General features: G+C 39.0%; 1 protein-coding gene and 2 long non-coding RNA genes across 16 annotated transcripts in view; 2 read left to right on the top strand and 1 right to left on the bottom strand.

Annotated features, from left to right (window-relative positions):
* The window catches only part of SCAPER (S-phase cyclin A associated protein in the ER), a 406,197-nt gene that overhangs the window by 375,960 nt on the left and 2,251 nt on the right, over window positions 1-27,986 (bottom strand). For 8 of the 13 annotated variants that reach the window (XM_007477981.3, XM_007477978.3, XM_007477983.3 and 5 more), the window contains 2 exons: window positions 24,288-24,362; window positions 12,801-12,890 (listed from right to left, as the gene is read on the bottom strand). In XM_007477981.3, the coding sequence (XP_007478043.2) occupies window positions 12,801-12,890; window positions 24,288-24,350 (153 nt within the window). In that variant the 5' untranslated portion in view covers window positions 24,351-24,362. The remainder of the gene's footprint in view (window positions 1-12,800; window positions 12,891-24,287; window positions 24,363-27,986) is intronic. The other 5 variants (XM_007477982.3, XM_056796839.1, XM_056796852.1 and 2 more) reach the window with 1 other exon arrangement.
* LOC107649620 (uncharacterized) lies at window positions 51-26,117 on the top strand. 2 transcript variants are annotated; one of them, XR_008911713.1, is made up of 3 exons: window positions 51-916; window positions 13,704-13,822; window positions 24,320-26,117. It is a non-coding gene; the product is annotated as an uncharacterized LOC107649620 (long non-coding RNA). The 2 variants fall into 2 exon arrangements; XR_001623567.2 differs by lacking the exon at window positions 24,320-26,117 and adding an exon at window positions 15,398-17,963.
* On the top strand, window positions 2,804-10,635 carry LOC130454046 (uncharacterized). The gene is made up of 2 exons (XR_008911715.1): window positions 2,804-3,135; window positions 7,663-10,635. It is a non-coding gene; the product is annotated as an uncharacterized LOC130454046 (long non-coding RNA).

Below are 27,986 nucleotides of genomic sequence, written 5' to 3'. Positions count from 1 at the left end.
GCTCCGCCAGAATCCATCTGTCTTTCTAGTGGGGGGGTGAGGGGGGTAGGTACGCAGGGAGAACAGCCACATGCCCAGAGAGTGCTCTACTAGCTATCTTTGGCACCCGTGCCATAGATTCACTATCACTGCTCTAAGACTTTAAGAAAACCTTATATTAATTCCTACTTGAAGACAGATGACAAATTCTAGGAAGTTGTCTGAGGCACAAAGAAGTTAGTTAAATGATTTCTCCAGGGATACATAGATTTGAGGCGAGATTTGGACCCTAGTCTTCCTGATTCGAAGCCCCTCCACCCCCAGTTGATCTCCTACTATTGATTATGCATACATATGCAGAGTAAATAGACATAAAGATGGGTATATCCAAAATTGAAGTCAATAATTATTTCTCTTAATAATATCATAGATCAATCATGGGTTTTAGAACACAAAAGGGCCTTTAAGGTCATCCAGTCTATACCCCTAAATTTACCAATGAAGAAACTGAGGCCTGGGAAGTGCGAAAATTAAATTAACTTCCCTGCCCATTTTTAGATGTAATTACATCCCACTTAAATCATTGAGTGGGGGAAGTCTGTGACCCACGTGTACAATAGTGGGTGACAAATCAGAATCAAACTCACTGCCCCCTGGGCAGTCCTAAGCAAAGCTTCAACTGTAATTGGTAGATGTAAAAGTGGAGGAAGGCACAGGAAGTGACACAAAAGAAAGTGTCTTTAAAAGGAGTTACAATTTCCTGTGGCCAAGACTTCTTCTGGAGTTCTGAAGTTCTTTGTGCTTGGGGCTTCTAACTGCTCTCATTCTGTGGAGTTCTGAGTTTGAGTTGGAAGCTGGTGAAGATTCTGCTGACTGGACCCGAGACCCTGTACTTGGTGTGACTATTCTTAAATCTCTCCCTTTGGACTGACACGTGGTGAGTGAAAAGAGTTGACTCCTTTCCTGGATTTTCTGAAGAGACTAGCCTTAGGAGAGACCTATCCTCTTGAAAAAGCCTCCCCTATATCCCTAGACCCTCAGCTCAAGGCCGAAGTGGCTCTGGCTAAGCCCTGCCTGGGTTGAGCCAGGGGTCAGAGCAAAATACTTAGTGCATAGGCTAGATTTCTTACCCTATCCTCTCTCATTCTCTTACTATCACTCTTTCTATATTTTGTAAATAAATTGTAAATAAATCTTTTTGGAATTAATTAAATTCCTGGTGACCCTATTCTTAAATAATCCAGTCCAAGCTTTTATATAAGACCTCCTTTTTCCCCCTTACAGAAGGCTAAATGTCTTGCCCAAAGTCACAAAAATAATAAATAGCAGAACTAATAATTGAACCTGTCATCTGACTTCAAATTCTATTATAAATTCACAGCCTCATAGTTAAACTATCCCCTAAATTTTATACTTTAAGTCACTCTGGATATATTACATACAATTTGTTATGTAAATATCATTTAAAATACAAAAAATGCACCAGATCCCCATTATCAACAGCAACCCATTGTCAGTATAACGTTTTTTTAATGTGAAAATTAAAATGACACCACCATTTAAAAGTTTTTCTCACTAAAAGTCTGATTCTGCTTTGCCAATTGGATATTTTTTTTACCCAAACAAATGTTCTAATAATAAAACAATGGTAGTGATCATGCTAGTAAAGGTTGCCAATTCCCTGCTAGCCTTTGGTTGTAACTGCATCTCGGTAGCACAACACCTTGGACACCGGGATCTTATTAATCTATCATTTTGGCTCTTGGGGAAAGTGCAAAGACAGTAACAAAAGTACCACCTTAATGACCCAATGAAACCCAAGGGGCAAGAGTAGCCAGCTCAGGGGAGTCACACCATGTCAATCACATAGGGATATAGGACAACAGAAAAGGTCAAAGGCCAAGGCAGATCAGGATTCTTAGGCTCCTCTCCCAAACAGGAATTAAATATTAAGAGGAAAAGAAATCCCAACATTCGGAGGGCACAGAAATCAGAAATCTGACAAAAGCAACTTTCAGTTTGAGAGGAAAATTTTCCAATTTTTTACTTCCATCCAAATACATTTTTTTTCCTCCAAAGTGTGAAAAAAGTCCTTTAGCCATCTCAGAATGAGACTACTCACTTCTTTATAAATCCTCAGAAATATTCTATAATGTTAAACAACTAAAAATTAAGTGACCATCATAATATCAAATATACTGAGGACAGAAAATGACCTAATAACATCTGCAATGTACACTGAGAAAAAAAACCAAGAGATTTAACCTCTATACTTCTGAACATGTGTTCTTCTCCATAATGGATGCAGTACATCTATATTAATTAGAACCTAATGGAAAGGGCTCTAGAGATAAACTGTATCTGACTTTATAAAACAGATATGTTCCTAAAAACTTACATATAAAATGAAGCACTTTAAACCTAGAAGGGGCAAACTGCTATACTTTTCTATGATTTTTGTTTTAAACTGAAGAACACTATTAGAACAGAAATAATCATTCTCGAATTCATATTTAGCAATTTGGACTTTCTTCTCAGTTTTCTCAATGCAGGTCACATTCATACACTTATAAAGAAACCAAATTTCAAAGACTGTAAACAATTAACACCATTTAATTTCAGTGAATAATTAAACTAAACCTGCCAAGAAATTCAAGTAGTTACTAAAAGTTTAACAAAATTATAAATTTGTGGATTTAGTCATCTAAAAATATTAACATAAAATAAAATTTTATAAATCATAACTTTTAAAGAGAATATTTTCCTTGCTGTTGTAATGATTAATTTGCTGTTTAATTTTATTATTTTATATTAAGATCCATGTTTAAAGCTTCTATAATAAGTAAAGGAAATTCCCAGAATAAAAGATTTCACAATAACTTAAAGATCAAAATATGAGAACTATAAAACAAATATTTATGGGGTACCTTCTCTATACAAGTCCTACTACAGAGAATATATGAAACATAAAACATGATGGCTGCTCCATAGGAACCTACAATACAACTGGGAAAATATGTCATAAACAGATAAAAACAATAGCAATACAAGAGTTAAATAATTATGAAGACAACAGTATAAGAGACATCACAAAGTATTTCTTGATTAATTGCCAAGTGAGTATGTGAGTTGACAACAAATACTATGAGTTCAAAGGTAGGTGAGTGAGAGTCCTGTAAACCTTAAAATTTCTTAGACTTATCAATGTTGGAAATTTCACCATTGGGAAATTTCACCATTGGGAAATTTCATACTTGAAAAAATTTCCTACTGATAGTCTATTGGAATGTGAACCCCATTGGCATGGGAAGGTCCTTCTCCTCCCTACTTAAGATTACTTTAGGACAGAAACCTTTTGCTGAACAATGGAAAGGGCTTTGACCTATGCTTAAGCATAGAACAGGAAGTTCTTTGAATCATGATTGATTTTAGAATTGATACAACAGAGATACTTGGAATGACAGAACCAGGTCTTGGAACTTCCAATCTCCACCCTGCTCAGGGTAACAGGATTTAGGAAGGGCTGCAGCAAAGGATCAAGATTTAATTATTTGAGAATATAACCTTCAACAGACATGTGCAAAGCCACAGACCTCTGGGCAGTCCTGGGTTAAGCTAGAGCCACCATTGGCACAGGGAAGACATGGACAGTGATTGGTAGATGTGAGAACTGAGGGGAGGGAACTTGGATGGTTTCCTTAAAGATAGCAGGGTCTGAGGACTGAAGGGGGATTTGGAGAGTTTTTGCTCTGAGAGGTTGTGCTCTGAGAAGCTTGCTCTGAAGGAAGCTGGAAGTGGAGGCCCGAGACTGTTTCTCCATTTTGGTCACGTGAGTGATAGGGACTGATCTCTTTTCTTGCCTCAGCTATCTAAGGGCTTGGGCCTTTTGGCCCAGCCTAAACAGAGGGGGTATTTAAGCCCTATTCCCTTCTCTCTCTCTCTCTCTCTCTCTCTAATACTTTTCTTCCTCCTGTTTGTAATTAAACTCCATAAAAGGTTGACTGCTGACTTGAGTTTTCATCAAGGAATTACATAGCTGAATTCCTTGGCGACCTTAAATTAATATATATCAGTCTTTTAAAGTGATTTCCTTGTCACAGTCCAGACAGGTATGGTAGCTCAAGCATATAATCTGTACTGCTGGGAAGGCTGAAACTAGTGGACTGCTTGAGCTCAGGAGTTCTAAGATATATAAATATATATAGTAAGGCTAAAGCCAAATGCCTTTCTATCCATACTATGTCCTACACCAATATTGGTGAACTCGCAAGAGTAGAAGGCCAACAAACTGTCTTACAAGGGGTGAAAAAGCCTAGATAGGAAAATATGAAGGAGGTTGGTTAAAGCTTCTCTGCCAATTATTATTAGATTGAAACTATGAATTTAAAAGTTGTACTTCCAGCCTAGGAGATAAGGGAACCTAGTTTGTCCCATTCAACCCTATCTACCCCTCAACCCTAGGAGAAAAGAGGGCTACAGTGGCCTGAGACAATTTTATGGAGAAGATTCTCAAACTTGGCCTTGAAATATTAAAAACTTGTACTGAGGCTTCAAGTATGGGAAGGACTTAGCTAAAAAGAGAAGTGAAAAAAGAATTTCAGGTAAGAGAAATAACATTATCCATTATTAGGTGGAAGGAATAAAAAATTAGACCAAGCATACTCCGCTTCCATTAGGAGATCATGGTATTTTAATCACTGTATTCTATTAGCATCTATTCTACTATGTGCTCCTTGCTTAGATTAATCCCAAATTTCATCAAATTAAACATTTAAAGTTATTCCATATACGTATAATTTTAACAGAACAATAAATTAGGTCAAGTTTGTTACATCTGGCAAACTTACTTTCGGATCCCAAACTGAGGAACTGTATAAACTGTGATCTTTTCTGACCTACTCTGCTACACACTCACTACCTCGTCCATCCCCATCTGCTAATAACCTACTCATTCTTCAAGACAGTGTAAAATCTACCTCTTCAATCTACCAGTGAATAAACATTTAGTACTTCACTAACAGCTAGAGATATCATGAAAGGTAAAAGGCAATAATAATCCCTGATCTCACAGAGCTCACAGTCTAATGAGAGAGACAACAGGCAGATCATTTTGCAGGATGGGTTGGCCATAATCAACAAAGGAGAGGAACTAGAATTAAGGGAGATTGGGAAAGGCCTCCTATAGAATGTGGCATTTTAACTGGGACTTTAAAAATAAAACAAAACAGGGAAGCCTTTGAGAGCATTGCAGGCCATGAGGGACAACCACTGAAAATGCCCTGTCAGGATAAAGTATTTTGAGAACTTGGAGAAGTCAGTGTCACTGGATCACAGAGTGTGTGTGTGTGTGTGTATGTGTGTGTGTGTGTGTGTTGGGGGGGGGGAGTATTTCAGGGTATTAAAAGGTTGGAAGGAAGGGTGTTACAAATGATTTGAACATGAAACGGAGAGGAAAGAAACTAGAGACACCTATTACAAACAGCCTACTCAAAAAATTTAGCCATAAAAGGAAGCAAAGATAGGAAACATAGATCAATAGAATTTTTGGAGGATGGGGGAAGACGTGGAAATGTTTGTAGGCAGCAGAGAAGCAGGCAGCAGAGAAGCAGGCAGCAGCCAAAGAGACTGAAGATAAGAGAGTGTGGGGATGCCAGAGAGGGTAATGTGCAAAAGATGGGATGCCAGAGGGGCAAAGGTAAAGGAGGAAAGAGTGACAGAAGGCATCTGGGGATGTGAGAGAAGGGAAAAGGAGGACTTCTCTGTGAATGGCCAATTTTTTTCAATAAAATACAAGGCCAGGTTCTTAGCTGAGATAGGAAAGAAAGGGGCTGTCATAGAAGCTTTTGAGAAGAAATTTAAAAAAAAAAAAAGGTTTAAGAACCACTGCTGAAAGTAGGATAGTGAGTTAATTAGGAAGGTATAAAAGAATGACCTTGCCATAGTAAAGGCCCAGCCCAGCTGAGTGATATGACCTAGTGTGGACCTGGTCACCACACTTTGGTGGTTTTCTCTAGTTTCATTCAGCAACACAAGTATGAGTGAAAGCAATGGATAGTGGGGATGATCCAAAGGCTGAGGTTTCCCAGATCAAGACCTGTGATATGATGGGGAGGAGGGAATCAAGGGGCTTGGAAGAACAGGAAAATGCTAATTAGAACCGGCCTGTTAAGGGGTCAAGATGAAGGAGAAAGGAGAACTGATGGCCCTGGAGAGAAATAAATGTGGACAAAGAACAGGGACTGGGGTTGCAAGGCAAAGGAAGGAAGACTATATACAGATGATGGCAAGACAGCTTTGCATGTTAAGGTGGGAAGCAAGGGTAACTCATGTGAAGCAAGGAAAAGGAGGAAGAAGGGTATTTGAGGAAATGTCCATTCCTATACTGAAGTCTCCAATACAAGGCAGGAGTTGAGGGGGAAAGACTGTGAGCCTGGCACTGAATTCACAGAAGAAAAAAGAGGAGTGTCCACAACACCAACTAGACTTTTGATTGGGTGGCAGATATGGGAGTTGAGGGAACCTCAAAGGAGGAGAATTTACAGAGAGAGCCTGGAAGTAGCAATGGAAAACAAGAAATATTCAAGTTCCCCACTTGGAAGTGAGTAGGGGGAATGAATCAAAGTGCAACCAATGCTAGAAGGGGACTTCTAAGTGGAAGGGAGGCCACGTGAACAGAAGGGAGCTAGGTCTCATTGAGATGAACAAAGTGGGAAAGGAAAAGATTTAGATAACAGCAAGTGTGTTGACTAAGAGAGCACAAGAGTAGGGATAGAGGGCTCTAGAGTCAAGGAGAGGGCAGTAAGGAGAATGGGAACAAGGGAAAGGGTGGTAGAAGACTAGGAATGAGGTTTTAAATGACGGAGGAAGTCCAGAATGGGATGGAGAGGTAGGAGGGAGTTTGTTAATCACTACACCATGACTGTAGGTTTATATAGACAATTCTCACTTAATATAAGCAGACCATACAGCAGACCTCTACATAAAACAATTTTTTACATAATCTGAATTTGCCCAGGAGGGAGGGAAGAAAGGAAGAAGGGAGAGAGAAGGAGGAAGTGGGGGCAGCATACATTCAAAGACACATGAGGGCTGGGGGCTGAGAAATAAGAACAGGCAGTAGGTGGACACGTGGAGACCTAACAGCTAACACAGACACAGACAGGAGTGGGAGCTAGGGACAGCCTCATGGTACCTAAGCCACAATGAGGGCACACACACACACTCTCTCCTTGGTACTGAAGGTCTCGGAGCCAAGTCCCCATCTGACAGTGTGGTGGTCTCTCCATGTATTGTGCATCCATTCTTCTGCTACTTTCACTTGGGAGTTTTTTAGGGTTTAGGGTGGAAAGGGGGAGGCCACAGAGCAAAGAGGTAGGAGTGGAAGAGAGCACAGAACTGTACAGTAGTCATCATAGGTGGTTTTTTGGAATTTGTTTCAGAATTCTTTACATTCAAGCAAGGCTGGAATGATCTGTATTATAAAAGTCCCCAGGCATTTGGACTCCTGGTAGATTCCTCTCAGTTCAGGTGAGGGAAGGAGTGCTTAAGAGCTGAAGAAATGGTATTTATTCCCCTTGTCCCAAAGCAGGAATCAGGCTAGAGACTTGATGGAATAGCCTTTTTTCTCTTCCCTGGAATCTGAAGATGCTGATACTCAATGGAAGGTCATTTTTCCTTTTCCAGTTGAAAGCAAGAGACAAGGGAGATGATCTGGCAGCAATGGATGGCATTTTCTAACCTACCCTCAAAGACAGAAGATAGAATGGCCATTCTCCTTTTTCCCTGGGAGACAAGAATCCACACCTTAGTACAGACTACCCTAACAGGATGTGATGGGATTCCTCATTCACTTAGCTCACTGCATTTTATACTCTTCTAATATACTTATATTCAAATTATATTTATCTGTCTACCTGTCTCCTCTCATCTGCCTAGGCCAGGATCTCCTTGAGAGCAGAGAACTTTCCTTATCTATCTTAGTATCTTCCCTAGCAAACTGCAAATAGTAGGCACTTAAGTGTTTTTTGAATGAAATTCTCAGCCCTTAATTTGGCATACCAAATCTGTACTCATTTACTAAACTACCTGGGCTTTCCCTACTGTCTCTCAGTAGTTACTGACCACCTAACACCATCCTATACATGCCAGTTCTATGAATATTTCTAATACTTCCTAAGGCAAGAACCAAGGTAAGAACCATGAGCTCTTACACTGACTTTTCCTGGTTATCTGGTCAATATAAATATTCTGATCACATAGTTTAAGAATACTGTCTCCCAGATATTTTAATAAAGGATTGGGTAAGTCTGGGTAGGTGAAATAGATGATAACTGGTCCCAACTTTTTATTTGTTCCAAGATGGATTCCACTGTCTAATAATTAAATTTGAGTCTTATACCCAATTATTTAACTGCTTAAGTTACAACCTGTAGTCCAACTTTAAATAACTGCCTCAAAGTCAGCTAGGTGGCCTGAAGTCAGGAAGATCTAACCAAATCTCAGATACTTACTAGCTATGAGACTCTGGGCAAATCTCTTTGCTTCAGTTTGCCTCTGTTTCCTCAACTGTAAAATGGGGATAACAAAAGCACTTCCCTCCCAGGGTTGCTGTGAGAATATTTATAAAGGACTTACCATAGCACCTGTCACATAGTAATAAGCACTATTTAAATGTTAGCTATAATGATGATGACTAAAACTCCAACTTCCTACTTTTAACTCCTTAGCTCTATTACATTAAACCATTTTCTTTTTCATGCACAGAACAAAAAGCTGCTGGTAGTTTGCATTTTTTAATAAAAAAGGTATAATTTTTATGCAATCTACTTTTTCTTTCATTCCTACTTCCAGCATTTCACATGCAATAACATTATAGTTATTAGTTGTATCAAAATGTTTGAATAGCGACTGTTTCGTAATATAAATCACATTTTTACTTGAGGTCCACACACATATGTATAGACTTATTTCAGTAGCACATTCATAAATCCTCTCATTTTTAATAATCTGGTTCTTGTAAAAATGTCAGGCACATCTGAGGGATTGTAGTTTTATCTATGTGTAGCAAGATCTGAAATATGATAAATTAGTTTGAAAAGCTATACATCATTTCGGCTATTTATATCAATAATATTTTCACCTGGGGTCTTCTTTCAGGGGACCTAAATAACTACAGATTTTTATTCAAAGCTGAAGTGTGCCACCTAGTGCCAGATAGAAAACTTACAGACCATCCATAAGGCTTTCCAACAAGATACACATTAGTGCCCAATATGTTTATTTGCAGTGATATTTTTGATGTCACATTACAGCATGAAACATTTTTGAGAACTGAATCATAGACTGGTACACACGCATTTGTTCTACATTTCCTCTCCATCCTTCCAGGTGAATAGGGTTCTATGAAGTCTATTTTGATGGTCCACATTCAAATTCAAAACTTTACATCTCTAACATTTCCAGCCTGCCATAAAAACTTTAAAATTACTTTCCCGGCCTAAATATCAAGTACAACTCCATAGTTTGAATTTCTAGTTTTTTACACATATTATTACAATTACTGTGACATCACAATGGCATCAAGGTGTCGTTTCATATAAGAGTGAAAACAGATGAATGTAAGCACATCTATAATACTTTGTTTCAGAAACATGGTCATTAAAATATTTTCAGCTCTATATTGTGGAAATTAGTACTCTATGAAAAGCAACATGGCACAGAAAGAGAGTAGTAGACCTAGAGTTAAAACTTCCCCCTGGCCTATGGATGCCTGAACATGCTTAAAGGCTCTCAACAACTCTCCAAGATAGTGTGAAGGGTAGGCTGTGGTCGGCCTATCCATACCTACAAAATCACAATCACAACTGACTTAATCTGGAGACACCAAAACAAGTGTGAATCTTAAAACTGCTCACTCTACTTCAGAAGATTTGATTAAGCTATTCCCCATTTTCTACAATGGAGGTACTTGGTCAGGAATGTATTGAGAACTTTAAAATTACTCCACCCTGCTCAGACAGTGCCTTAGGGGAAGATAAAGTTGTAAAATTTCTTACTGAACAATGAAAAGTCCCCAACTCATACTTATAGTGAAGCAAAAACCCTAAGCTAGGTGGTCTATTTTAGATCTAATACAAAAGGGTGCCAAGTACCTATAAAGGTTAAATTAATCACTAAAAGGTCAAGCAACTTACAAAGGGCAAGCTTAGCAAAGAGATGTGAAATACTCAGAAGATATAATCTAATCAGAGAAGGTGGTAACAAAAGAAGATGTGAACTAAGAATGGTCAGTCCTGGGGAAAATGTCTACTGTGATTGGTAGATGTGAAAATTTAGGGGAGGTGACACAAGAGAAATTTCTCTTTAAAAGGAGGTCAGGAGTTCAGAGGAGGCTCTCTAAACTGAGTTGGAGTTTGGAGTTAGTTTGGAGGAGCTGGCTCTCTGAACTGAGTTCAGAAGTTGAGGATTTCAGTGAAGGACTGGAGTTTTGCTTTAGGAAGGTCTTGTGGTGAGTGATAAAAGACTGACTAGTCTCTCTTAAGGCTCAGGCCTAGGCCATTTGGCCTAGGCCCTTCCTACTATTTTCTCTTTCTCTCTCTCTCTCTCCCTTCCCTTAAATTCCTTCATTTGTATTAATTAAAATCCCCATAAAACCCAGCTGACTTGGGTATTTTCATATTTGGGAATTTTCCCATGGCAACCACTTATTTTTAATATAAATCAAGACACTAAAAATTATCTTTACAGTTTGGCCAAAACCTTTACAGTTTTGGCAATTCAGTCTTGGAAACCCACATTTTCATAGCTACACAGGAATGAACTCAAACTTGCCTCTAAGGAACAAACATCCCATGGGGAATGTACATGCAAAGTCAGTGTGTGTGGAAGGAATACAGGGTGATTTAGGGAGAGCCTTGCAGCTGGGGGAATCAGGAAAGGTCTCCTGTGAGAGAGGGCACTGGAGCTGAGCTCTGTAGGAAACCTGAACCTCTGAGAAGCAGTGGCACAAGGAAGGGAGAGCATGAGAGACCCTAAGCAAGAACCAAGGCAAAAGCCCAAAGCTAGGAGAGAGGAGGTTGTGAGTGAGGAGCAGGAAGAAGTCCAGTGAAGCTGAATCCCAAAGCTGGGGAGGGGAGGAGCACTTAGCTAAGTTGGAAGGTAGGTGGGGAAGTTTCAAAGGCCTTTACTGGCCAGACAGGTGACTATCGTTTTTATCCTAAAGAAGCCTCTGAAGAAAGGGGAATGAAAGGGGCAGTTGGGTGGTTCAGTGGATGGAGAGCCAGGAGTTCTGGGTTCAAATCTGGCCTCAGACACTTCCCAGCTGTGTGACCCTGGACAAGTCACTTAATTCCCATTGCTTAGCCCTTACCCCTCTTCTGCCTTGGAGCCAATACACAGTATTGATTCTAAGATGGAAGGTAAGAATTTTTTTTAAAAAGGGGGGGGGAGGGGTGCAGCTGGGTAGCTCAGTGGATTGAGAGCCAGGCCTAGAGACAGGAGGTCCTAGGTTCAAATCTAGCCTCAGACACTTCCTAGCTGTGTGACCCTGGGCAAGTCACTTGACCCCCCATTGCCTAGCCCTTACCACTCTTCTGCCTTGGAGCCAATACACAGTATTGACTCCAAGATGGAAGGTAAGGGTTTAAAAAAAAAAAAGGTGGGGGGATGATAGGTCAGATCTGAACTTCAGAAAAATCACTTTGGCAAGTGTATAGATACCAATGGTGCCAAACTCAAACAGAAATTTCCCCCATGGTCTGCATAATGACTTAGAAAACGACAAGTGAATATTATCTGCATTGTGTTGTATTTTTATTTATTTTCCATTTTGATCTAGTTCAAGCCAAGAGTTCTGATACCAGGAGTCTAACACCTCTTGCACTGAGGAGAGACTGAAGTTGGGAAAGACTTGAGGCAGGGAAGCCCATTAGGAGGCTACTGCAATAGGCCATGTGAATTGGTTCAAATAAAAGAGCGATGAGGACCTGAACCACAAGGTTAACGCAGCAAGTAGAGAGAATGGGATGGGTATGAGAGAAGTTGTGGAGGGAAAACAAGAAGTTTTGCTATTTGTTTGATCTGTGGATGAGACAGAAGGAAGAGTCAAAGATCACAATGAGGTGGTAAAACTGGCTGACTGGAAGAACCCTGGGGTCCCCAAGGGGGCTGGGGATGGGAGGGACAATGAGCTTTGGTTTGAACATGCTGAGTTTAAGATGTCTACTGGAATTTTCCATTTGACACAGTCAGCAGTTGAACCTGCAAGACTAGAGCTCAAGAGAGAGACTGAAGTTAAACTAGATTTGGGAGTCAATTGTGAACAAATGACTGTTAAGTCCCTGGTAGCACAGGAGGTGACCAAGTGAGAGGATGGAGAGAGAGGACAGAGGATGCTCAGGATAGAACCTCAGGGCACAAGTGCAGTGAGGGGGGGCTTAAAATGGATGAAAATGAGCCAGAACAGCAGCTACATGGGCAAGAAGAAAGCCAAGGGAGGACAACGTTACACAGCCTAAGAGATACAAGTCTAGAAGAAGGTGGTCAAGAGTATCAAATGATAGGGAATGATGAGGCCTAAGAAAAGACCACCAGATATGGTCAATAAAGTCCAAAGTTCAGACCAAAAGTAAATGTTTTTAGTTTACTTTACCTTGAGAATGTAAGGCATGCCTTTATACCTTCAATGTCTAGCCTCGGGCCTAGAAAAAGCAAGTGTGTAATAATGCTTGCTGATTGTTTACATGGAATTTCTCTTCTGTTGGGGTTTTGTGAGCAATTTACAGAAACAGTGATGACATGTATGATTTTTTTAATCTCACTACCTTATAGCAGTAGGCAGGTGGCGCAGTGGAGAGAGCCCTGGGCCTGGAGTGGGGAAGACTCCCGTTCAAATCCAGCCTCAAACTTCTTATCTGTAAAATGGGGATAATAATAGCACTTGCTTCCCAGGGTTTTTATGAGAATAAAATATTTTTAAAGCAATTTGTAAACCTTAAAATGCTAAATCAATTCTAGTCAGTTGTAAAAGACTTTGTCTAGATGAATCATTGATTTGTGATAGTTTTCTTAGTAATCTGTCATATTGGCTGAAAATAGAAATAAATTTACTTCTTCTTTGTCTATTCTTATTCCCTCAATTTCTTTTTCTTATTTTATTGTTATAATTATAATTTCAAGCACTACCAAATAAAATGGAAAACAATGAGAATCCTTACTTCAGCCTGATCTTATTGGAAAAGCTTTTAGTGTTCGTTATAAATTACATCAATGCTTGCTTTTAGATACTTTTGACCACATCAAGATTCCTTTTATTCCAATGGTTCAGTGTTGTTATTTTTTTAACATAAATTAGTACCACATTTTGTCAGACTTTTTCTGCATCTATTGATACAAATATGCTTTTCTTTACCTTTATGTTGCTTGTATATTTATCATTTTCTGAATACAGAAGTATCCTTGCATTCACAATATAAAAATGCAACCTGGTCATAGTGATTGTTCTTTAATATATTGTTTGTAATCATCTTTGCTTATATTTTATTCAATATGTTCACATTAATATTCATTAGTAATTCTGGACTATAGTATATTTCTCCATTTTCTCACTCCTTAGTTTAAGCATTAGTATCATAACTGTCTCACTGGGAAAAGGGATGATACATTAGCTTTATTCATTAAAAAGTTTATTTAACAAATGAATTATTTGTTCTTTAAATATTTTATAGATAAATTCATCTGTTTTAACATTGCTCTTTCTTCCCTTTGGGAGGGATTTGAGCTATGCTCAACTGCTCCTTCTGACAATGAATTGTTTGACAATCTACATCCTGTCCTATTAATCCAGGTAATTTATATTTTGTATAAATATTCAAACATTTTATTTAAGTTTTTAGCTTTGTAGGTATATAATTGATTGCAATATTTTTTTCTGCTCCATTTATCATCCATTGCCCAATTTTGATAATTTGGTTTTCCTCTCTTTCATTTTAAATCAAATTACTTGATGAACTGGTCATATAAAACTTGGAATTGATTTTTATTTCTGGGCAACAGTTTTCTAATCTGCAAAATGAGGATGTTCAACTAGATAACTTTGTTTTACACTCTATATCTATGATATCATGGTCTTTGCTCTTACAAGTCAAAGGCCTAACCATATAAAGACAGTCGGTTTAGAAATATCTCCTCCAATGGTAAGGAGTCATGTCTTAAGATCACTCAAGACAAGAGTCGGTTTCATTTTTGTGTGTTTTGTTATTTGCTGTTTGCCATTTCAAGCATCTCCCAATTATCTTCTTGAACAAAGTATTCTTGATATATAAGCAAGATATATATATATAGAAACCCTTCACCAGTGACATTTCTACAGCCCTCACATACTTTCAGTCATCCTCCTCTAACTTTTACCAAATGCAAAAGCATACAATACTTAAAAGTGGGTCTTTCTGAGTTGTCTGCAGTATTCTCTACCTGCTCATCCTCTACATGGTGAATTAGTACTAACTATCCTCATAGGAGACATCATCATAAGCAACATAATGCTAGATTGACTTCGTATCCCATAAAATCAATTTTCTTGTTGCCTTTGGATATTCAATTCAGTTAAATTAATATTAAGTGTCACTTGTGTATAAGGCATTGAAGACACTCAAGGACAAATAAAGGAACCAGTGCTTTCCCTCCACTAACTACTCCTCTACTCAGAGAGCCTTCCTTTCCTTCCAGTCAGTTGCACCCTCTGTTTCTCTTTAAACTTTCTAAGATTCATTTTCTATGGTAGTTTTTCAGCACATTCAGGTGGGTGGACAAGGATCTCTAATGAAGGATACTAACAGAAGTTATTGTTTCTAGCCATCCAAAACCTCTGTCACCTTTAGTATCTTATGCACCTCCTCATCCCATTAGTTTCCATTATTTTATAAGCTACCACAGTCAAATAATTCATTCCCAAATGGCCAGACTACTAGTTATGAACCCTTTCTCATGTATTTAGTTAGGATGGTCTTAAGGACGCTGAGTCTCTTGCTGAGACCAAATTCTTGGCCTTTCCAGAAGCAAAACAGAACCTTTCCAAAATGAATTGTTTTCCCTTCTGAACCCACCCTCCTCAAACTGTCCAATTTCCTTTAAGGATACTGCCATCTGCATAGTCACCCAGGTTTAAAGCTTTCAAATTATCATCTCTCCCTCAACTCCAAATCCAATCAGCAGCCATCTTGTCAATTCTCCTTCCATGTCCTCCCCAACTTCTGGCCGTCCACATGGTCCTAGTTCAAGCCTCCAACATCTAAACTACTATAGAAGTCAATCCCTCTTCCAGCATCTTCTCCATAAAGATTCCAAAGCAATCTTTCTTCAGCACATGTCTCCACATTGTTACCTGTTCAAAAATCTTCTGCTACTCTCTATTTCTTCTCAGATAAAATACAGACTCCTTAGCCTGGAATTTAAGGCCCTTCACAGCCTGATCTCAACTCACTTTACTTCTCTTCATGACTTCACCAGGAATAATGGAAAGAGCACTGGATTTGGAAACAGATGGCATGGGTTCCAATTAAAACTCTTACTTAAAGCAATGTGATTTCTTTACTCTATCAGGCTTAGTTTCCTTATTTGTAAATGAAGGGGTTGGTTTAGACCAGAAATGTCAGACATAAAATGTAATTAATATTTTTTTTAATCCTTACCTTCTATCTTAGAATCTCTACTGTATATTGGTTCCAAGACAGAAGAGCAGTACTGGTTAGGCAATGGGGGTAATGGATAAGTTGCCCAGGGTCACATAGCTAGGAAGTGTCTGAGGCCACATTTGAATCTAGGATGTCCTATCTGTAGGCCTGGCTCTCAATTCAGTGAGCCACCTCACTGCCCTCCATAATTGGGAAACTTTTAATGAAATAAATAAAAATAAAATAGGCCATATATATGTTAATATGTGGTTTGGGGAGTCATTATATGACCCACAGAGATCCTTTGGTGGCCCATTTCTATTTGACACCACCCATCTAAAAGACATCTGAATATAAAACCCAGTGGAATTGAGTGTTGGCTATGGGAGGGATAAGGGGGAGGGGAGGAAAGAATATATCTCTGTAACCAAGGAAAAATATTCTAAATTGACTAAATAACTGACTAAATTGACTAAGAAAAAATAAAGGAAATTAAAAATAAATAAATAAATGAAGTGTAAAGTCCTTAAGAAATAAATAAATGAATAAATAAATTAAAGACATCTGAGGTTCCTTCCAACTCAAAATCTATGATATAAACTCTACATTGTAGTCCAACTGGACCAAGAGATGCCTTCTGAATTTGCACCCATTACTACACTGTTCCATGTCTAGAACATACACTTTCCTCATCAGATTCTAAGAAGCCTCCTCTGTGAAGCCCTCATGAGTCTATACCTATCCCTACTTGTTAGAATCCTCTCCCTTAACATGCCCTGTATTACATTTTCCCCTGCACGTGCTGAATCTCACACCCCCATCATTTGCCTAATGAGATGCTGTTGGGAGCCTTTATGCTAACATTCAAGTGCTACTATGATGTACATGTATATGTATATGGCTATGCAAAAATAAAATGGATTGTCTCTTGAGAGAATGAACTACTTATTCCCAGAAGACAAGACAAGCAGAGGCAAGAGGGCAATCTGTTAGGGATGTAAAGCATCTCTCTGCAGAGGTTTTTCCTACATAGGGCAGGCACCTGGACTTCAGGACCTGCAAGGCTCCTCCCATGTCCTAAGATTCTCTCTCTCTACAGTCTATCCTAATATTTTAGATCATCTAACTTATTTGCTAAAAAGGATAAAAAACTAAATGAAAAGCCTCATCAGAAAGATCATAATCAGAAGGGAGCTCAAACATCTAGGATCCAAAATCCTTGCCTGTTAATTTGTAGTCTGGAAAATAGATCTCAAGGGGCATGCCACAAGAAGGATGGTACCAAAAGACAGGTAATTACCTGGGCCTGTTCATCTTCTTCCAAAACAAAGTTTCAATAAAAATAAAGTCTTTATATTTAATAATGTCACAAAGGGGAAAAAAATGCAGAATCGTGTAGTAATAAAAAGGCTAAAGGAGCTACATACTAGAGTGAGAGGAGAGAAATACAGTGTAAGAAGGCTGCAGACGTAGGAAGCAACCAGGATAGGAGACTGAAATCCCAAAGAAAATCATTTCTACTTGATTCCAAAGGCAACAGCAAGCCCATGGAGTTCAGTGGCAGGGGGGGAGCCATGCTTAGGCCTCAAAGTTAGAAAACATAGTTTGGTAGCCAAGGGGAGAGACTATGGACAGGACATCAATTAGGAGGCCTGACACAAGGAGAGAGAACATAAAGAACATTGATAATCAATGGGATATGTGGAGTGGGAGAGAAGAGTCAAGGACGACACCTGGGCAACTGGGAATACCATAGGAAACAAAAGTAAAAGAGAATATAAAAAAGCAGAAGTGTCAGGGGAAATATGATGAGCTCTGTTTTGGCTATGCCCTAAGCAAGACACCTCAAGTGAGGGGATGATTTAGTTTAGTGAGGAGCTTTTAAGGTTAGGGGAGATCTCAGTATGTCTGATAGCAAAAGGGAAAGGAATCAGGAGAAAGAGAGATTAGTGATTAAAAAAGAAAAAAAGAGGGATAGCCAGGTGACTCAGTGCTTTGAGAATCAGGCCTGGAGTCAAGAGGACTGGGTTGAAATCTGGCCTCAGACACTTCCTAGCTGTGTGATCCTGAGCAAGACCCTTAACCCCAGAATCACTCTTCTGTTTCAGAACCAATACTTAGTATCAATTCTAAGACAGAAGGTAAGGGTTAATAAAAATTTTTATAGATATTAATGTATATTTCAATAGTTTTCTAAAAAACAATTCATAGCTGCTCTAGCAAACTAATATTGCTAAATTATAAACTATTCATACTCTTTAATCTAGGGACCCTGTTACTAGGATTAGGGCCTTAGGGCATCATTAAGAGGATAAAAAGCTGTGTATGTATAAAAATATTCATGGAAGCTGTCTGTAATAACTGCAAATAATAAATGCAATGATGGGGAAATGGCTGAATAGATTGTGATATATGAATATAATGGATTATATCATGTTATTAGAAATTACAAATATTGGAAATATAAAGAAAATAAGAGAACTATATGAAGAGATGAAAAGAGAGAAAAAAGAAAATAATAATGATTACATTTTTAAAATAGCAATCACAAAATCAAGAGAAAAATGCTTCCAAGTAAAATAAATCCAAAGGAAACTCAAAAGCAAAGGATGTTTATATTAGCACACATGTATAATTCACACATTTTTAAACAAATTGTAAACAATGTGAAATTTATAGTTTTGCACATTTTTTGTTTGTTTTTGTCATTGACAGTTATTATATATATAATAAAATTTTTTGAAAGAAAGAAGAGATCACTGAGGAGACAATCCACTAGAAAAAATGTGAAAAGAGAAGCTAAAGGGCTATTTGAATAAGACTCTAAATGATTTGGGACAAACTCAAACTGCCCAACCCTTAGTATACTGCTGTTTCCCTGTATTCTGTGGAAACCCCTGGAGAATCACACATGCCAGGGCACAATGCAACCTGTCCAAGGTCATGGGCAAAGAGAGCTCCAAAAGGTTTGGGTAGTGATCAACCCACATCACAAGACTAGCAACAGCTATCTTCTCAACAGCTCCCTCCAACCTAAGGTGTGCATATGACACAAGCTGTGGAGAATCAGCAGTCCTCAGTCCCAGGAACTTGATATCAAATGCAAACTAGTTGCCAAAGTAGAAACAATGAGAACAGAAAAGAAAGAATAACTTGGTCAACTTTTGCGCTCCTGAGAGAAATGAAAGGGCATTATCATGAACACAGATTAGAACCCTAACAGTACAAACAAAAGTGATTACCCTCAGAAAGAATGGACGGTCCTATCTAAAAAGATCAATGAATGTGATGCATGAGGAACTCAGGAACCAAATAAGATTTTAAGACACTTTCAGTGGCTGAAGACTGTAGAAAGAGCCAAATTCTGATCTGCCTGACTGCAAGTAAATTCATGGATTAATATCAACCTGGAGGGATTATCACAGAGCCCTGGCCTGGGCCCTGCTCTGTTCAATGTTTTTATCATTAGCTTTGATGAAGAAAAAATGGCAGGCTTATAAAATCTGTACATAAAACAATGATGGTATTAGGTGGCAGAATCCAGATGCAAAATGATACTATAGGATGAAACTATAGGTTTAATACAATAAGATTAAATTTAATAGAAATAAAGGTGAGATCTCAAGAAAGCCAATGAACAAAAGAGGGGAGAATTGGTCAGGTAAGAGTTCATGTTAAAATGGCCTCTGAGTTTAGTGATTTTTTTAAATACTCATTATGAGTCAACATTATAATTTGCCAGTCAAAAGAGCTAATATGAAATACTGTAACATTGCAATGAGAGAGGTTCCTGTCCTCTACCCTAAATAGACTGTAGATGGAGAAGCTCCCACATTTTGGGGAGGGCAATGACAAGCTAGAAAAAGAGGTCATGGGTAGGCTTTATACATTAATCCCTGAAGATCTCCCAGGGACAGTACTCGTGAATCCCTGAAGAGTAGCATAAGAAGAGTAAGGACAGAAGTGAAGGTCTTCAAAACAGGCTAGATGACCACTGGAGTTTTTAAGAGGAGAGATACTTGGTCATCTATGGCATGAACTGGAAGGTCTCTGAAATACCTCCCAACTCCAAGCTTCCTAAACAAGGAAAGTGGTGGATGGAAAATAAGCAATTCTGGGGGGAGTGCTCTCCAAACTAAGATTTCAAAATGAAATGAAACTGGTCTTTGTAGAACAGATTCCTATTAAGGCCTAGCAAGGACTGAATGTCATGCAAGTTCCTTTCCAACTCTAAGATTCTAGGATTTTTTGAGGGAACACAGATGCAATCCATTCAGCTCATCATGCTAGCAATTTCCTTCTCCTATAACTGACTTTCCAAAGCAGCAGGAGTTTGTGCAGTCTCCTCTGAAACCTCAGAGTCCCACTACCCCTGCTCCTCTCTATCTTTTTGGCTCCCTAATTCAGGTCAAAACTATGTGGCTGTCAGATCAGTCTGATCAGACTGATAAGAATCAATCAGTTACCAGGTACTGATTAAGCACCAAGTCCACAAAGAAAGGCAAAGTCCAGTCCCGGCTGTCAAGGAAAACACAAGAGAGATAAAGCATGAATCAGAACCTCCTTACAAAAAAGATGTTACAGAGTAAACTGGAGGTACTAAAGAGAAGGAAAGGCTCATGAATTAAAGGGCTATAGGAAAGGCTTCCTAGAGAAAGAGGATGAGCTTTACTGTTCTAGGGCCACTGTTTATCACACTAAATTCTAACATGAGTTCAAATAAACTAGGCTTGGGCTCCTCATTTATTAAATAAAGAGAATACTTGTACTACCTACCTCATGAGGTTGTTGGAGAGAAAATGCTTAGAAAGCTTTAAAACACTAAAAAATGAAAATTATAAAACATTTTACAAGATAAAATTTAATTAAAATTCAATAAAGTAAAAACCAGAAAGAAAACTTTCAATATGAAACTCCACATAAACCAAAGAAGTTCAACTTAATTCTGTTTTTAAATCTCTGAAAGATCCCCTCCCTCTACTAATGTCCTGCATGGATACGTCTTCTTGGCAATGAGGTGATCCCGATTTCTCAAACAGAAGAGCTGGCAGGTTCTACCAAGCTGGAAAGGTCCAGCAACGAACAATATGTCTACTGTCAGAAAAAGTTGTTCCAAGAAGCTAATCACCAGGCTGGCTGCACCACCAGGAATTTTTTAGCTACAGTAATTCTAAAAGATCAACTAAGCAGCAAAAGAGCTACAATCCGTGTCAGCAGAGGAATCAAGCCACAATGGAAAAATCAAAGATCTAATATAAAGTTTTACAGAGATCTTCTCCCATAATCCAAAGGATAATTTTGAAAGTAGAGTTTATTTTTTCTATCAAATTAAGAGTTGTTTTTCAGGTAGAGATTTCTAGATCAGAAATTTCTAAATCGGAAGAAAGCACTTCTTCCCTCTTCCCCTGGGCCTACAAGGCTCACTCTCTTCTCTTAAGTTTGTCCTATACCCTGTAAACTCCTTCACAGACTTAAGCACTGTTTCTGTCAAAAAGTCTTCTTTCATTCAAGCTCTCCCAATCCCACACCTCCAGAATATAAAGAAGCATCTTCAGCTCCTTCCAGAGTCACAAAGAAGAAAAAGCCTTCCTAAGGAGATACTAACCCAGAGGCAGCTGGTTAACCACACCATATTAATAGTCAGGAGGTCACAGTCTACCTTTCAGACCCAGCAGGTCCATGGCCCTAAGAATGTGAAAGTCTTTTCTCTTTGGGGCAATTTTTTTTCTGGTGATGACTAAGGTATTATGAGAGGGAGCATCGAGGCAGTAGATTGATGTCTAAAACAGTCTGAGGCTGGCAGCAGGGGATTTTAAATGTAGAATATTATAGATATACTGCTAGTTTTACTATGTGCTTTTTTCCCTCCTTTTAAGATCTTTGTTACAGACAATGGCTGACCGAACAGAGAAGGGAGGAATAGACTAGGAAATAAATGTGATGAAAAAAACAAAATGAATCAATAAAAAAAAAATAACCAGCAACACATATGACCTTTTTTTAGTGACTAATCCTGAGTGATGTAGGGGATGATGGTAGAAATCATATGCATAGAGAAGAATTTTAGGGTCAGCAAGGCATCATACTGGTTTCAGAATTTATTTATTTAAGAAGAATGTGATGCTGGTTTTAAATCTATCAACACACTAGACCTAGGGGACTGCAAGGTGAATGGAGCCAAACCATAGATGTCCCCAAAAAGGACATAGTCATTCCCAATGGAGAGAATGCACATTTTTGAAGGGGATGCCATTATGGCAGATTTCAAGCAAAGAGTCAGCCTGAAAGTTTAGATAGGTCTCCGGAGGAAGCAGTGTTGATCAAATAACTTTTAGAAACATTAAATATGCTTGTTGCATATACACACATATTAATATATTTTAATATATAATTAATATATAACTGTTACACCTATGTATACAAATATGTACTTATCAATACACATACTTTTATCCACACACATGCACATATGTATATTGTGCTTTTGTCTTCCCATGTAAATAAACCTTCCCTAAGATTATGTTGGCTCAAGGTGGGGGTTGAAAGAAAAACTGGCAGCTCCTAGACACTGGCACTGTCTAACCAGACAGAGTCCCTTGTGTGATAGACCAAGCTGTGATCTGTGGAGTCATCAGGGCCCCAGAGAAAATCTTACATGGCACATGTAAAACCCAGTGGAATTGATCGTTAGCTATGGGGAGGAGGGAAAGAACATGAATTGTGCAACCATGGGAAAATATTCTAAATTAATTAAATAAAAATTTTCAAATAAAATAAAAAAAAATAAGGGAATTGTATTCACTATCTCAAAGGTTCCCTCCCAGCAACAGGCCTGGGACTGTACCCATTTCAGACAGCTCTCTAGTGAGACTGCTGACTACAATGAATACTTGGGAAGACACCGAAGAGTAGGACAGATTCTCGAGCAGCATCAAAGTCCGTTATTGCTAACACAGACATTCTTTCCACTGAGAAGATGATTAGGTTCATTCCTATAGTACAGGGGCTGACTTTCAAAGCCTTGTGTCTTCCCTAGTAAGATGTGAATGACTAAGAATGGTAGGAGTACAACAAAGACAATGAGCCTATCTCCTTGCACTACACCCAGAGCCCTGAAGGACCGGTGCCATCAGGTGGAAAATGCCATCCATGATTGTGGCCCAAAGAAACACTCCAATCTCGGCGGAGGTTGCGACTTTGGGTTTAGAAAGCATTTTATGTACTAGCATCCTCACAACCAGAACAGGAAGAGTTGAACAAGGAATTTTTAAGGATAATTTATGAAACATTCATAAGAAAGCAATATAGGGGCAACTGATGGCTCAGGATAGAGAGTCAGGCCCGAAAACAGGAGGTCCTGGGTTCAAATGTGACCTCAAACACTTCCTAGCTATATGACCCTGGGTAAGTCGCTGAACTCCAATTCCTAGTTCTTACTGCTCTTCTACTTTGGAACCAGTACTTGGTATTGATTCTATGACAGAAGGTAAGGGTTAAAAAGAAAATAAAGCAATATAACACATTACTCACTCACACACACACACACACACACACACACACACACACACACACACACGTGTTTGTATGCTAGTGTACACATGTATACACATGTGGGGGGAGGAGGGCAGCTAGTGGCAAAGAGGTCTAGATTTAGAGCCAGGAAGACTTGGGTTCAAATTCAACTTTAGACATTTACTAGGTGACTCTGGGCAAGTCTCTGTAGGCCTCAGTGTTCTTATCTGTAAAATGGGGATGTTAGCATCTATCTCTCAAGGTTGTTGTGAGAATCAAAGAGGATAATCTTTGTAAATATTTTGCAAACATTAAATGCTACATAAGTGCTGTTCTTATTTTAAAATATAAAAGTAACAAATATTTTAGGGACAAGCAAACAGATATTTGTCCCCATCTCTCTCCCCAACACTTGAATGTCTATCTAGTTTGGCTAAGTTGACTATCTGGTTCTGAAATGGGTGGCCTTTCCCTAATACCAGCTTTTGGTAAGCCCTGGCCAGAAGCCAGGACACTGGCACTTCTAAGACAAAGGGTGACTAAAGCAGACAAGACAGAAGCTGGCCTTGTATACTAGTTTAACGTCCCATTCCAAGTGTCCTTTCCTTTCCCTTCAGAATACTAAAGCCTCATGTTTGTATAATGTACATGCCATCCATTCATCTGGTGTTCTGAAGATTTCAAAGCCTATTTTACATGTCTTACTTCATCTGGTCTTTGTAACAACCCTACAAGGTAGGCAGCACAGTATTATTACATGCTTCACTAAGAAAACCTGATATACGATACTTCTAACTTGCCAAAAGACAAGGTTAGAGGTTCATTGTTCTTTGTCTTACAGAAGAATTCATCATAAAATACTTTTAAGTAGAAACTTCCCTCAATACTCTTTAAAATGGGATTCAGCTATCCATCTCCAGAGAAAGTACTGCTGGAGTCATCTTTCAACATCTCAATTTTTTGTTTTATTTTGGGGTTTTGAGTCATGTATGACTTTGCTCCTATGATGACCAGTATGGAAGTATGCTTTGTATGACCATAAAAAATGAAAGATGATCCTATTTTCAAATAAATATAATTCCTATAATTTAAAAAACTGTTATTACTGCCTATAAGAGAATTACTTACCATTATTCGATAATCTTCTTCTACTTCAACAGGCTCACTTATCACATTTTTGGCTGAACCCATGGACTTTGACCCCTGTGATAAGACAGAATCTGTCATTAATGTCATTTTTTTTTCAAAATCTATTCAAAATAAAGCAACTCTACCTTCCAACACATTAAAAAACTGTTAAACACATGTCAGTGAAAAAAATGTCATGACTATTTATATAGAGCTAATGAACATCCTAATCGGCATCAGAAAACATCATGTCCAATCCCCTCACTTTGTAGATGAAAAAACTAAGACCTAGAGCAGCGTTGGCAAAGGTTTTCAAGTTCACATACCCAAACTGCAACTTCAAGCTGCCTATAAGGGCCCTTGCCATGCCACCCCCATTAGCACAGTGAGCAGAGGGAGGAAGTGCTTGCTTTGGGCAGCTGGACCCAGGCGGGGCATGCAAAAAATGTCCTCAGGCACTGGGAAGAGGTGGAAGAAAGCAGCTCCCCCAGTGCTGGCTTAGCACACGTGTCAATATTTCACCAAAGATGACCTAGAGGATCCAAAAAACAGCTCATACTTCTAGTTTATGGAGAGCTGGAATTGAAATAATTTTTTTCTTGGTAAGCATTCTACTATATATTCTGTGTTCCTAAAGCAAATCAGAATAGATTTTCTTTAAAACTGTCCATGTTAAGACAGCTAGGTAGCTCAGTGGATAGAGAGACAGGCCTAAAGACAGAAGGTCCTAAGTTGAAATCTAGCCTCAGACATTTCCTAGTTGGATGACCCTGAGCAAGTCACTTAACCCCAACTGCCTAACTTTTGTTGTTGTTCTGCCTTGGAATCAAAACTTGCTATCAATTCTAAGAAAGAATATAAGGCTTTAAGAAAAACAAAAAGTCAATCAAATTGAAATTATCAATAGGACCATAAATAATAAAACCAGGTTTTAAAGAAATATATGCTTGCCCCAAAAGTCAGTACATATACTATTTGACTCAGCAAGGCCACCATTAGGACTACACACACACACACACACACACACACATATACACATGTATGTATGTATATGTAAATATGAATGTGTGTAGTAAGCGCACTTATAGCTCTTTTTAGTAACAGTCAAGAACTAAGAGTTTCACATTCAATACCATAACTTGGGAATGGCAGAACAAGTTATGATATATGAATGTGGCAGAATATTACCCATTGTGTTGCAAAAATGATAAAAGAGAGAGCCTTGGGAAATTTTGTATGAACTGATATAGAATGAAGCTGGGAGAACAATTTATATAACAATACTGTAAAGACTTAAGATAATCAGTGTGAAGACAGGCCACGATTCCAGAAAATGGATGATAAAAGAAGGCTACCCACCTCCTGACAGTGAAGGAATGAACTCAAGATACAGAATGAGACAGACATTTTTAGATATGGGCAATTCTAGAATTCGTTTGATCATACATAATTTTTATAGGGGATTTACTTTTTTTCCAATATAATTGGAGGGAAGTGGGGAGAAAAGAGAAAAACTGCTTATTAATTGAAAAAAAAAAAACAGATAGAGCTTCAAGAAATAAAAAAGAAACATGCTTTGGCCATAATTAAGAAAACTAAAGGCAATCTAAATTAGAGACAATTAAAGCAGACAAGACTATCCCAACTTTTCCTTCTATGGATTTTAACAATCAATCTATGAACAAAAAAAGAAAGCAATTAACACCAAAACTCTTATATTCTTCCCAATAATCAGTATCATACATAGTTGGCAAGCCATGGATTTTTCTTCAGGTTTTTCATTTTGCTTGGCATCCATACTGGAGAGGCAAGGGCCCAGAACACCAAGCACCTCTGAAGCAAGTTTGCTTAATCTACAAAATGAAGGTAATCCTATTTGCATTCCCTACCTTACAGGGTAGTCTAAAAAGCATCCTCCAAGTTCCCAAGGCTCATATTCTAGGTGGAATCCTTGACTCCTCATTTTTGCTCACCCCTGTCCTCACATCCAATCTGTTGCCAAGACCTAGCTATTTTACCGCTGTGACACCTACCATATTTGCCCTCCTCCCCTCTGACAGGGCCACCACCCTGGGGCAGGGCTTTACCATATTATGCCTAGATTGCTGCAATAACCTTCTGATGGGTCTGTCTGCCACAAGGCCATCCTCCATCCAGCCATCAGTGTCCTTCTAAAGCACAGGTCTGATTGATTATGTCACCCCTCTGCCATCCCTCCACACACACAAACACATTCAGTGAGCTCCATCAGCTCCCTATCACCTCCAGGATCAAATGTAAAATCCCATTTAAGGTTTAAAGTCCTTCAAAACCTGTTTTCCCAACCTGCCAGGTATTTTTTCATCTTATGCCCCCACCACATACTCTGTGATCCCCTGATATGAGTTTCCTGGATATTCCTTGAACAAGACAGCGCTTTCCCAACTCCCAGAATTTTTTTTCTCTAAACCCTTACCTTCTGTCTTAGAATCAATGCTGTATATTGGTTCCAAGCAGAGAAGCAGTCAAGGCTAGGCAGTTGGGGTTAAGTGACTTGACCAGGATCACACAGCTAAGAAGTATCTGAGGCCAGATCTGGATCCAGGACCTCCTATCTCTAGGCCTGGCTCTATCCAATGAGCCACCTAGCTGCTCCTCCAACTCCCAGAACTTTCACTGCACTTCTATCCTCTGACCATTTCAGCTCCCATGCATGGAGCTCTCTCCTTCCTCATCTCCTCCCTGGAATCTTCCAGTTCCAGCTGAAATTTCCCTTTCTCCAGGAAGCCCTTTCCAGCCCCTCTCGATGGCAGTGTCTTCCTTCTGCTTCTCACCGCCACTTTGTCCTGACTATATCTTCCTGGTAGATAGTTGTTCGCATGCTGTCTCCCCCATCAGAGAAGGGACTGGCTTTTCTCTCTTTGTACTCCCAGGACTTAGTACAGTGTCTGGCACACAGTGGGCACTAAATCAATGTTTACTGACTGCAGAAGTGGGAGACTACAGCGGTGGAACATTGCACACAGTATGCATTTTTTTTACATGCTGGTTAGTCTTCCTGAATTGGTGTTTTTGTCCAAATTTTCTATTCTTTGTTAGAAGAGATTGTGAAGAAGGGAATGGGGGGAGGCAATGGGATCTGTAGATGGTTAAAAACCAAATATGTCAACAAAAATTTATTTTAAAAACATACAAGTTCTTTGGCAACTGGATCTGTACTGCCCAATTTTTGTATTTCTATGCCAGGACCTCAGCACAGTGGTCACTTAATGTCTATTGAATGACTGGTGTCATTTGAGCTAGGGTTGGACGGAGGGATGACTGAGGCAACAAAAGGCATTCTGCACAGAGGGAGCTGTCCAAGCCAGAGCTCATTGCTGGCACAGCAGAGAAGAGGTGCAGACAAAGACTGGCTTAGTGTCTTCAGGCACCAAAGCAGGAAATCTTGCAGGAGTGGATTCCTTTGGGATTCTCCACTACACTCTTTCAAGAATCCAGGACTTTAAAGATATGAGAGACAGTCCTCACTACCCCCATGCATAGCACTGGGATGACAAGCCTCTCCAAACTTCCATAGACTGGTCCTCAGACAACCATCTGTCACCAGCTCTGCCCCTGAAATTCCTTCCATTTTAGAAGGACCTAAAAGACTTGACATTCTACTGGCATAGTCTAAGAGAGAACTCGGGATCACACCATAAAGGTGAATCTAGTAGAGGA

Source organism: Monodelphis domestica, chromosome 1 (assembly GCF_027887165.1).
Source record: "Monodelphis domestica isolate mMonDom1 chromosome 1, mMonDom1.pri, whole genome shotgun sequence".
Taxonomy (NCBI): Eukaryota; Metazoa; Chordata; class Mammalia; order Didelphimorphia; family Didelphidae; genus Monodelphis; species Monodelphis domestica.
Note: the sequence above shows the minus strand (reverse complement) of the source record. Positions and strands in the feature narration are given on the sequence as shown.